The sequence below is a fragment of the Lepidochelys olivacea genome (assembly GCF_965140295.1).
Source record: "Lepidochelys olivacea isolate rLepOli2 genome assembly, chromosome: 2".
Lineage (NCBI taxonomy): Eukaryota > Metazoa > Chordata > Testudines > Cheloniidae > Lepidochelys > Lepidochelys olivacea.
In genome coordinates, this window is record NC_140412.1 from 262,445,353 (window position 1) to 262,458,129 (window position 12,777).

Consider the following 12,777-nt stretch of genomic DNA (forward strand, 5'->3'; position numbering starts at 1 on the left):
TTTCAACAAGAAAATGGCTTTCTGAATAATACGAATCTGCTGGACAGTGCTCGGAGCATAACTGGGATTGTGTAGTTAATGAGGTTGTTCTCTGTGGGACATCCGGAAGCTGCAGAAGTTGTGTAGTGAATGAGGTAGGGGACTGCAGGAAGAGAAAGGAGGGTCTTGTGGCTAAGGCAAATGCTGCCCTGAAGAATTGGAATCAGTCCCTGCCTCTGCTACTGAGTTACTACTTGATGCTGGGCAAGTCACTTAAACCAAACTTCCCAGGTGGCCATTGTGTTGTCTTTAGTTCTTTCTTTCTGGGTTGTCCACCTTCAGACACTTGGGGCGTGACTTGCCGAAGTGCTGAGCACGCCCAGTCTGAAGTCAGTGGGAACTTTGCTTTGGACGTATACAGTGCTGCTAGCTAATGTAGGGGAAGGAAAGCCCGTTCTCGGGAAGGGTTGAGCTACGCCTTGTGGCTAGAGCGCGGAACGCTGAAGACGAGCTGTGAAAGCACTCGGGTAGCGTGCAGGCCTGTTGAAGATCCTGGGAGAAATATGGGGAACTGAAGCAGCAGACACATCTGATACCAGCCCTGAATGGATCCCACAACACTTTACACACATAGCTAACGGATGTCGAGCGAGTTGGGCAGGAAAGGGAGAACAGTTTTCCCTCCACACTGAGAATGCAGGTACACTGGGATTGACAGAATAAAATGGCCAAAACTGGAGTGAAGCCCGGATGCTAGATTTACCACATCGGTGATTACACAAAGTGCCCTGGGGGTCTTCAGTGACCACATATGTTTGATTTTACAAGCCCCATCCAAATTACAGCATGTGCCCCCTCTGCTGGGGCTTTGATTACCTTGGTGAATCAGTACTTTGTCACGTCTTTCAGCAGTCTCCAGACCTTGGGGTTTGGGGATTTCCCATCCAAAACCTTGGGGGTTTCCCATCCAAATGCTGGCCACGTCCAACCCCGTTTAGCTTCTGTTCTCACCAGCCCTGGCGGCCAGAGGTGGCGTGGCAGTGGAAGCGGACTGAGCTGGTACCGTGAGAAGCAGAGAGTGGGTTAATCCCTGCAGTTTTGCCCCTGCGTTGAGCTGTGCTTGTTAAACGGGTCTTGAAACCAAATTTGCAGTCAGTCTCCTCGTGGAATGTGACGGATACAAGCTTAGGGGACGAGATAGGGGTGGGGATTAGCAAAAGGAGAGGGACTTGGGAGGCCAATGAAAGAGAACTGCTGCCTGTGAAATGTGAAGGGGCGCTGTGTCCTTGTGTCTCAGTAAATCATTGCTACTGGGTAAACACAGCGAAGGGATTATAGCAAGGGGCACTATCCTGTCTCTAACTCCTTCATGGTAAAGGTGTGTACAGGACACTGGGATGCTTGATCATCCGAAGTCAGCGATTCCTTAGCAGTCCTGTGACTTGCCTACTCCAAGGGGTAGCTCTGAAAGTTTATCGCCTGGAAGCGGAACAGAGAGAACTAGAGCCAGGTTATGGCTCTGTGAGCCACTGACTGTTGGGTAGGGCTAGTGGGGAAATGCACGTCGTTCCTGAGCAGGGTGGAGCAGGGTGATGTGTGTGTGCTCAGCACCCTGAGCAGCTGATGCGGTGGGGCAGCTCGTATCTTCGCTCTTCCCTGTTGAGCAGCAGTAGATCTCCAAGAGACAGAGGAGCCGCAGGGAGTGGTGTGGTAATCCAAGAGGGGCAATCTTCTCTGGGCGGTTGGTGCTGAGCCAGCGCCCAAGCATGGCAGTAGGGGCATTGTGCTGAGAGAGGCCCTCGTCTGAATGTGACATAAAACTGAAGCTGTAGCCGACTGGCCATTAATGATCCCAAGGCAGCTTTTTGGTCAGATGCCCCTGAGCTAACTATATTCAGCCTCCGTAAATCCCTCCTCCAGTGACAAGTGGGATCGGTATTCTGGTGTTATACTGTGTTAAACGTCTCATCCCCCGACCCAGAGAAGGCTGCAATTCAGCGTGGGGGCGAAGTGCTCCTTGCGTGTCCTGTAGCAACGAGTGGGGCTTGTCATGAAAAAGTTTGGTGAAGCTGTGTCAACTCCTGCCCTGCTCGCTCTTGCCCTCAGCGACGGTGCTGCTCATTCACACTGTCATTCCCCTTTGCGGCGATGGCTCCTCGTGAAAGCATCAGGGGTGCGGTGAAGGTGAAGCCTTGCTCATGGGGCCTGACAGGTCAGTTCTAGCCGAGTCCCGTAGTGAATGAACTCTGGAGCTGCAATGCCTGCTCCTGCAGGAGGGCTGTAATAAGAGGCAGATTTAGGACTTTGTGGGGTTCTTCGTGATCCAATGCTAGCTGGAAAGGCAGCGAAGGAAACCTGGGCGTGTGCTGGGCTCTGATTGCGAGGCTATAGGTGGTTATGCCATGTGAGCGTTATTAGTTACATTACGGTCGTGCCTTGGAACCCCAGTCAAGGATCAGGGCCCGCATTGTGTTAGGTGCTGTATGGGCAGGTAACACAGACAGTCCCTGCCCCAGAGAATCCATGGTCTTGGCGATTCTGCGCCCAGCTGATGCTGGTGTCTGGCTGGACTCCTTTGGGATGGCTGCTGCTTTCATGCTAGGTCTGAGCCAGCATGGGAGCTGGTAGGGCCTCAGGGGAATACAAGGAGCTTGCATGCAGCAGGAGACTAGCACTCATTGCATGCTGGGATACCACCATCCCCAGCTGGGAGGCAGCCCCAGAGAATCTAGTTCCCAAGGACAAGCTGGTCCTGGTGCAAGTCCCACACTGTAGTGCAGCTAGCAGCTGGAAGGGTGTCTCCAGGCTCTCTCCGTCCTCTGCCTTCCCCCTCCCTAGAGTATGTACAGCCAGGGAAGAAACTGGCACTAGCCTGAAGCTGAAGAGAAAGAAAGGCTGAGTCAGGCCAGTCTAAGAGGTTCTGGCTGAGGTTTGCTCCGTCTTTCGGTTCATTTGAATCCAAAGCGAAGCTCAGGAGGATCCTAATCAATCCTGCAAACACCACTGGGTTTTGCGTCGATTCCCCCCAGCATTGCTGATGGTTTGAAGACACATAGCCTATGGCTTACGTTCAGAACAACACCTCAGGCTTGCTGTGGTCTAGGATATCCATCCCCCTACCCACATGCTGCTGCTTAGTCTGTTCACCGTAACTCTGTTTCCCTCTCTGCTTGCTAAAGTAAAGATGGTAGCGTCCTCTGCCCAAGGGAGGAAAGGGAGGATCCACACAACAGCAGATGCCCAGCCCCACCACCACGCATGTCCCACTCCCTGGGATCCCTGGGATCCAGCCTGCATGCATCAGGATCTGGATCTACAGCACAGGCCCTCAGCTGCACCCTGTAAACGAGGGCCAGTCAAGAATTTTCCATCAAAACTTTTCTGACCGTAGATTGGATGTTCCGCTCAAGCCGAACGAATACTTCTGGGTTTTTCAACCAAAGGTCACCGTTTTCTGAGAGAAAATTTCAAGAAACTCATTTGTTTTCATTTTTGTCAAAAATGTTCCGGGGTTATCCCATTTCCCGAACTGCTCTGCTACAACCACATCGCCCCCAGTGCAGTAGCCATCTCCATTGGCTGGTGCAGAACAGCTTGGCTGAGGTGTTGCTCTTCCATGCATTCTCTTTCTCCGGTTGACCTTGTATCACACAAGTGGGCAAGAGGAGTGCGATTGTTAGGAGTGCACAGGGGAGGTGCATAGAGTGAAAAAATTCTGTCCGCACCCCCTATTGTACCACCCACTGTAAGGTGACAGTTTGTCCCATGATGCTACGTTTAATTTTGTCAGCTGGGGCTGTATATTTTCCCTGTATATTTCCCCCTTCTGGCATATTTCAGCCCCTGTCTTATTCCTCTCTTCCCTTGCAGTGTGTGACATGCGGGAAAGCGTTTAAGAAACTCTGGTCTCTCCACGAACACAATAAAATTGTCCATGGCTATGCAGAGAAGAAGTTCTCCTGTGAAATCTGTGAGAAGAAATTCTACACCATGGCACATGTGCGGAAACACATGGTTGGTGAGTGGATGGGTGTTTGTGCTTAGGCCGCAGGGGCATCATGCTTAATGGAGATGCAGTTTAACCCTACCCCCATACTGCGCTGAAGAGGTTTCCCACGTATCTCTTAAAAAAATGAAATTAGAGCTGGGCAAATGACAGATTTTTCAGTTCAGTGGCAGTTCTGAAAAGTCGGGAAAAAATAGATTCCGGTTGAATTAAATGTTTCATTGGACAAAATCAAGCCATTTCAATTCTGACCATTCTTAATGTACTTGAAATTTTTAAATAAAATTTGTTTCAAGACAAAACATTGAAACCGTTTGGTTAAAAAATGTCTAAACAAAACGTTTTCATTTTTCTGAATTGCTTTCAAATGAACAGTTCAGCAAAACTGACACCTGAATTCGTGAAACGTTTGGGTCTTGTCAAACCTGCATTTTTGCTTGAAAAAAAAGAATGGCCAAAAAATTTCACCCTGCCCTGCACTAAATGAAATGTAAGTGTTCTCCAGAACTAGTTTATGGAGGAGATGAGAGACGGGCATTTTAGAGACAGTGCTGTTTTCCTTATGCTAATAAAGTTCCTCATTTAGTGTTAAAAGAAAGCAACTCTTACGGTGAATCTTTAGTACTGGCAGGTTGTCATACTTTCAGGGTAACTGCACCTGTACTTTCCCTGTGAGATCCACTTCAGAAGTGCCCAGTCTGGTCTCTGGCCTCCAGTCATCACCTGTCTCTGGGCAGGGACCCTTGTCTCACTCCCTTCTGACTGGCGGTTTATGGCTGCACAGCCCCCTGGCACACCCTATGATATCTCCAGCGGATCTGACAAACTCCTTGTCCCCCGGTGTTTAGTTTCTCTCCAAAGATAATGACAGGGTTGTTGTTTTTTTACCGGTGACCACACAGCTCTTCCAAAGCAAAGTACATTTATTCTTAGGGCAAAAGCATCACCAAGAAAACATATACCAACCAATAAAAAGATTTAAACACTCACCAGACATACCAGGAATCACCCGCGTTCCACATGGAGGGAGCGCTAGTTTTTCCAGTCCTTCCACCAGGTTTGGGGCTGCCCTAAGACCAAAGGTCCTGTCTGTCTGCTGAATCAAAAGGAAGCCTCTTTAAACTCAACCTTTTATACCCGAAGTCTTGCTTTGTCTCCAGCCTCCTGAAAATGGGTAAAATCAGTCGCTCCCCCAGTGCCCCAGGAGCTCAAGCTTCAAAGGCTGGGAATCTACATAGCCAGTTTTGAAATTTTGCATAAATCACTCTCTGGTGAGTCCGTATTCTGCAGGAAACCAACTCAACAGGCCAAGAACACTCAAATACACGTTGCCTGTATCAGTGCAGAGGGCTATGAATAGTCTATAGTTCATACTGTTTGGTCCGTCTCAAAAGAATGCCTTTTTGAGGTTTGCCTGATTTAATCATAAAATACAATATGTCCGCCCCAAAGATGATGCATGTAGTTGTAATATCTGTCACAGGTCTCAAGTGGCTTGTGACGGAATTCAAGTGGGGGGTCTGCTCAGAAAGGTGACTATATAAATGTGACCCTTTCTTTCCAATGGCTCTCAATCAGAGTCAGAGGAAACTGAGGCAGGATGAGCTTTTGGTGCTTGTTAGCCCTGCAGAGCCAACACAGCTATGGGAGGGTGAGCTAGGGTCTCTTCCTCCTCGTGCATGATCAACAGGATTGTTAATTAAGTTACATGGTCAAAGGCTGCTCTTCAGTCATTGAGGGCAGTGGTGCTTGAAAGGAAGTAGGGCAGGCAAAATTTGGCCCGTTTGTTATATGCATGAGAAGGAAAGAATCCAGCTGGACTCTGAGATCCCAGGAAGAGTTTTCAGGGCTGTTGGTTAGGAAAAAACCTCTTTACTGAGCAAGTTTGATCTGGATTTATTGAAAGACAGTAGTTATTACTCTTTATTAAAAAGAAACAAAATAGGAGACAGCATAATTTTTTGTTTCATAAATATTGAAAGAGAGGGTGATGAATACAAATGTTCAGAGAATACAGTGGCGGCTAGGCAGCGTGGCCAGTGAGTTATGGGAGGTGTGCGTATTGTTTTATAAAAGTTATCACTGTTTTTTAAAAATTACTTCATGCCATTTGCCCCATCTTTCTGAGCTGGCTCAGCTGTTAATCTTACACAGACGTTAAGTAGCTCCATTTCACGTTCATTCACATGGCAGCCCTGGGAGGCTCGAAGTCCAGATCGCCTTGCTTTGGCGTGCCAGCAATAGGCTCCACCTGGCGGGAGCACCAGCGCATTCTCACTATTACGGTCATGATGTAACACCTCCCCCGTCAGGCCTTATTGCCTTTTTGTCTTCATTTGTAGCTCACACCAAGGATATGCCGTTCACATGTGAGACGTGTGGGAAGTCATTCAAACGCAGCATGTCCCTGAAAGTCCATTCTCTTCAGCACTCTGGAGAGAAGCCTTTTAAATGTGAGGTAAGAGAAGAAATTCTGCAGACACCCCCCTCCGCAAAAAAAAATCCCTCCCCTCACACCCTCAACATGGTGAGTCACCTGCTTTCTGCTGGAGACTTCCAGTCTGAAATTAGCACACACTCATGCCTGGCCCCCACCAGAAGCCCTTCGGCATCTGAACCCTTTCGTACTAATCTCTTCCATTTTTTGTAACCCAGAGGATCTTTCTGTCATCCAAGCCTCACCATATGCTTAACAAAGGCTAATTTAGCCTTCCATAAGGCCCCTGGGAAGGATATAATACCTAACGAACCGGCTAGTCATCACCAGGGATCCTAGTTTTCCATGATAAAAAAAACAAAATTCTCTAATTAAAAAAAACTAGGGCTGTCAAGCAATGAAAAAAAATTAATCACACTGTTAAACAATAATAGAATTCCATTTATTTAAATATTTTGGGATGTTTTCTACGTTTTCAAATATATTGATTTCAATTACAACACAGAATACCAAGTGTACAGTGCTCACTTTTTATTTATTTTTGATTACAAATATTTGCACTGTAAAAAGCAAAAGAAATAGTATATTTCAATTCACCTAGTAGAAGTACTGTAGTGCAGTCTCTTTATAATGAAAGTTGAACTTACAAATGGAGAATTATGTACAAGAAATAACATCATTCAAAAATAAAACAATGTAAAACTTTAGAACCTACAAGTCCACTCAGTCCTACTTCAGTCAATCGCTCAGACAAACAAGAATGGTTACAATTTGCAGGAGATAATGCTGCCCACGTCTTGTTTACAATGTCACCTGAAAGTGAGAAGGAGGCGTTCGCATTGCACTGTTGTAGCTGGTGTTGCAAGATATTTACATGCCAGATGCAATAAAGATTCATGTGTCCCTTCATGCTTCAACCACCATTCGAGAGGACAGGCGTCCAAGCTGATGATGGGTTCTACTTGATAACGATCCAAAGCAGTGCGGACCGACACATGTTCATTTTCATCATCTGAGTCAGATGCCACCAGCAGAAGGTTGATTTTCTTTTTTGGTAGTTCGGTTTCTGAGGTTTCTGCATCGGAGTGTTGCTCTTTTAAGACTTCTGAAAGCATTCTCCACACTTTCTCCCTCTCAGATTTTGGAAGGCATTTCAGATTCTTAAACCTTGGGTCGAGTGCTATATCTATCCTTTGAAATCTCACATTGGTACCTTCTTTGTGTTTTGTCAAATCTGCTGTGAAAGTGTTCTTAAAACGAATATGTGCTGGGTCATTATCCGAGACTGCTGTAACATGAATATATGGCAGAATGCGGGTAAAACAGAACAGGAGACATACAATTCTCCCACAAGGAGTCCAGTCACAAATTTAATTAATGCATTATTTTTTTAACAAGCATCATCAGCATGGAAGCATGTCCTCTGGAATGGTGGCTGAAGCATGAAGGGGCATACGAATGTTTACCATATCTGGCACATAAATACCTTGCAATGCCAGCTACAAAAGTGCCATGCGAATGCCTGTTTTCACTTTCAGATGACATTGTAAATAAGCAATCAGCAGTATCTCCCGTAAATGTAAACAAACTTGTTAGTCTTAGCGATTGGCTAAACAAGATGTAGGACTGAATGGACTTTTAGGCTCTAAAGTTTTACATTGTTTTGTTTTTGAGTGCAGTTATGTAACCAAAAAAAATCTACATTTGTAAGTTACACTTTCACGATAAAGAGATTGCACTTCAGTACTTGAATGAGGTGAATTGAAAAATACTATTTATTTTGTTTATCATTTTTACAGTGGAAATATTTATAATAAAAAATAATAATATAAAGTGAGCACTGTACACTTTGTATTCTGTGTTGTAATAGAAATCAGTATATTTTAAAATGTAGAAAAACATCCAAAAATATTTTAAAAATTTCAGTTGGTATTCTATTGTTTAACAGTGCAATTAATCGCAGTTAATTTTTTTGAGTTAATTGCATGAGTTAACTGCGATTAATCGACAGCCCTAAAAAAACCCCATACGTATCCGGATTTTTCTGTGATTAAAATGAAATCTGATGGCCTGAGCCCCTCCAGATTCTCTGTAAAAATTCAAATTCCGTGTTTTTCCGGAGCAAACGGATTTTGAGGATCCCTGCTCATCACTAGTGTGAGTGTTCATCACTGCCCCCTTTTGGGTGTAAATTGAATAGCCAACAGTCTCCTTCTAGCCCAGGTAAGCTATGGTCTATGTGGATGGCCACTCTTGCCATCAGTAGCCATAGTGGGCAGCAGACTAGTTACATTAGTACTGTGCTTATTTTACAGGCAGGGAAACTGAGGTCTTAGAGGTTCTGACTTGCCCAGACTCTCATGAGTAAATAGCCAGGCTGAGGAAGGAACCCAGGAGTCCTAGCTCTCAGTACTGCATCTTACTCACAATCCCATTACTTCTGTCTGCTACCAGCTTTCACTCATTGTCCTGTGGAGCAAGTTAAGGGCTTAAGCCAACCTGTAACTATTGGGGGTCAGGAAGAAACTTTCCCAGGAGGGCAGGTTATCCCATAAAGTACCTACCTGAAGTACCCTCTGAAGCAGCTAGTGCTGATCACTGTTGGAGACAGGATACTGGACTAGATGGACCGTGAGACTGATCCAGCTTGGCAATTCCTGTGTTTCGTGGAGGAAAGCAGCGGGATGTTTTGGGGATTGGTGTTGAGATACAGAGGTTTACACCTCCCAGGTCACCAGTCCACAACCACTGGCTGTTTTATGAGGGATCTTTGCCCAGTTCTTATTGGACAGGCATCCATGCCACAAAATCAGCACCACAACTGGCACTAGTCGCTACCCTCAGTGGATATAGTGTATTTAGGTTTTCAGAAAGCCTTTGTCAAGGTCCCTCACCAAAGGCTCGTCAGCAAAGTAAGCTGTCATGGGATAAGAGGGAAGGTCTTCTCATGGATTGGTAACTGGTTAAAAGATAGGAAACAAAGGGTAGGAATAAATGGTCAGTTTTCAGAATGGAGAGAGTGGTGTCCCCCGGGATCTGTACTGGGCCCAGTCCTATTCAGTATATTCATAAATGATCTGGAAAAAGGGGTAAACGGTGAGGTGGCAAAATTTGCAGATGATACAAAACTACTCAAGACAGTTAAGTCCCAGGCAGACTGCAAAGAGCTACAAAAGGATCTCTCAAAACTGGGTGACTGGGCAACAAAATGGCAGATGAAATTCAGTGTTGATAAATGCAAAGTAATGCACATTGGAAAATTATACATATAAAACTATGGGGTCTAAATTAGCTCTTACCACTCAAGAAAGAGATGTTGGCGTCATTGTGGACAGTTCTCTGAAAACATCCCCTCAGTGTGCAGCATCAGTCAAAAAAGCGAACAGAATGTTGGGAATCATTAAGAAAGGGATGGATAATAAGACAGAAAATATCATGTTGCTTCTATATAAATCCATGGTACGCCCACATCTTGAATACTGTGTGCAGATGTGGTCACCCCAACTCAAAAAAGATATATTGGAAAAGATTCAGAAAAGGGCAACAAAAACGATTAGGAGTATGGAACGGCTGCCATATGAGGAGAGATTAATAAGGCTGGGACTTTTCAGCTTGGAAAAGAGAGAGACTAAGGGAGGATATGAAAGAGGTCTATAAAATCATGACTGGTGGAGAAAGTAAATAAGTTATTTACTCCTTCTCATAACACAAGAACTAGGGGTCACCAAATGAAATTAATAGGCAGCAGGTTTAAAACAAACAAAAGGAAGTATTTTTTCACACGACACACAGTCAACCTGTGGAACTCCTGGCCAGAGGATGTTGTGAAGGCCAAGACTATAACAGGGTAAAAGAAGGAGGACTTGTGGCACCTTAGAGACTAACAAATTTATTTGAGCTTAAGCTTTCGTGAGCTACAGAACTCGATAAATTCATGGAGAATAGGTTCATCAATAGCTATTAGCCAGGATGGGCGGGGATGGTGTCCCTAGCCTCTGTTTGCCGGAAGCTGGGAATGGGTGACAGGGGATGGATCGCTTGATGATTAACTGTTCTGTTCATTCCCCCTGGGGCACCCAGCATTGGCCACTGTCGGAAGACAGGATACTGGGCTAGATGGACCTTTGGTCTGACGCAGTGTGGCCGTTCTTATGGTCTCATTGCCTGAATGAGCAGAGGGAGCCAAGGATTGAATGGGCACCAGACTGAATGACTGTCTCGCCCACTGAGTGGGTCCTCCTGGCTCTGTGTTGAAGCACCTTGAGAAGGCAGCACTGGGGATAGTTTGCACCACCTCTGCCTCTGCAGTTGCTACTGGGTGGATGCAAAGAGAGCCCTGCGCTGGAGGCCTCTTCGCTCTGGCGCTCTACCGTGCTTCTCCATAATGGTTTTTTTTTTAAATGGTAATAAACATAACACTGTTTGAATTAAGAACTTGTGGTGCTTAGTGCAGGGCTTCCTCTTTGCTCTAGATCGCAGTGCCTGTGCTAATAGTTGCTTATGTTTCCCTGTTACTGCTCTGATCTCAACTTTGGTACTCAAGTGCAGTCCCATCGAGTGGGACAATCTACAGAGGTTAGCGCAACTGCCCTCTTTTTGTTTTAGGAGTTTTGGTGTAACCCACATTGATACCAGGATCTTTGTCCCCTCTCTAGCAGCTGGATGACATATAGGCAGTTATGGACTCCTTCCTTCAAGTTAATGGACCAGGTCCGATAGCTCAGGCAGTCATAGAATCATAGAACCATAGAAGGTTAGGGTTGGAAGGGACCTCAGGAGGTCATCTAGTCCAACCCCCTGCTTGAAGCAGGACCAATCCCCAATTTTTGCCCCTAAATGGCCCCCTCAAGGATTGAACTCACAACCCTGGGTTTAGCAGGCCAATGCTCAAACCACTGAGCTATCCCTCCCAGAGCTCTTAGGTTCAATCCCTGCCAATGACCCACCCAGTTGTTACTTAAATGGTCCTGACATCAGTAAAACACTGCTTCTCCATGTGGTTATGGCTGCTCAAACTAATAAGCAGACAAAATCTCTGCCCTGAGGAGCTTACAAACCACTCTACAGCCAGTGCAGACTAAGCCATTTGGGTACCAGTGTGAGTTGAAAGCAGAAGAATAATCTTGCAGCGGTAGCTTTGGAAATGGGATTTATATACCTTTCCATCCACCGCCACCTCTTAAAACTACCTCCCCCTCTTCCCCACCCCCCCAGGATATTTTCCCCTAGGATCAGTTGATCTGCTGATTTAGGATGGTGCACGTCAGCAGGCTCTCTGGGTATGTCCACCCTGGAGTCGGAAGGTGGAATGTCCACCTTGAGCAGCCATCGCCATGCTAGCCCTGACGGACCTAGCGTGTGAAGTGTATCCGTGGAAGCACAAACGGCAGAAGGGGCAACCCACCTGAGTACGTACCTAGGCTCTCAGACGGGATCGTACGTGGGTCAGCGAGCCCCTTCCGCTTTTAGCTCAGCCCAAGAGGGATTCTTTCTGGGAAGCTGGAGCCCTTTCAGGATTTAGTGCACTATGCATGGCTGAATTATTATTTGACCTATTAATCTTCAAGTCTTTAGGAGAGGCCTTAATAAAAACCGAGCAAGGGCTTAATAGAAGTTGAGTAAAGGCATCAGGGTTTGGCCCCTGCTCATAAGCCTAGTTATTTGGAATGGGCCGTGATAAAATTTAGTTCATATCTAGGAGTCCCGCTTCTGCCACTGACTCCTCGTGAACCTTGGGCAAGTCACTTAATCCCTCCGCGCCTCAGTTTCCCCTCTGTAAAACAGAGATCACCGCCCATGACTGGGCTTGAATGCGTGAGAGACCGCTGCAGCTGAAAACCTCTCCGCCCCTGTTCTGGGCTGTTGCTGTTCAGCCGCCTGCCTTCGCCTCTCACTTCCTCCTCCCCCTTCCAGAACTGCAGCGAGCGGTTCCAGTACAAGTACCAGCTGCGCTCGCACATGAGCATCCACATCGGGCACAAGCAGTTCATGTGCCAGTGGTGCGGGAAGGACTTCAACATGAAACAGTACTTCGACGAGCACATGAAAACGCACACAGGTGAGAACTCCCTCCCCCGCCCCCAGGTATCGGGGGCGCCCTGCTTCAGCTTCTGCCTCCCCCAAGAACCTCTTGGGGTGTGGAGCAAGGAATGTCTTTGCTGCTCCCTGTTGGGGGGCTTATTCCTTCACCCACTCACTTCCCTGGTCCTGCTCGCATGAACAGAGAGCAACAACACCCGAAGTCCGAAGGTGCAAACAATCCGATGTTTATTGGGGTGAACTTCCAGCAAGCATGATTCCAGTTTCCTTCCTTAGTGTCCCCCTTCCCAGCTCTGACACCACAGAGCCTTACGCC

General features: G+C 46.5%; 1 protein-coding gene across 2 annotated transcripts in view; it reads left to right on the top strand.

Annotated features, from left to right (window-relative positions):
• Positions 1–12,777, top strand: part of ZBTB47 (zinc finger and BTB domain containing 47) — a 95,325-nt gene that overhangs the window by 70,297 nt on the left and 12,251 nt on the right. For both annotated transcript variants that reach the window (XM_084618199.1, XM_084618200.1), the window contains exons 3-5: positions 3,850–3,997; positions 6,328–6,443; positions 12,336–12,480. In XM_084618199.1, coding sequence (XP_084474325.1) covers positions 3,850–3,997; positions 6,328–6,443; positions 12,336–12,480 — 409 coding nt within the window. The remainder of the gene's footprint in view (positions 1–3,849; positions 3,998–6,327; positions 6,444–12,335; positions 12,481–12,777) is intronic.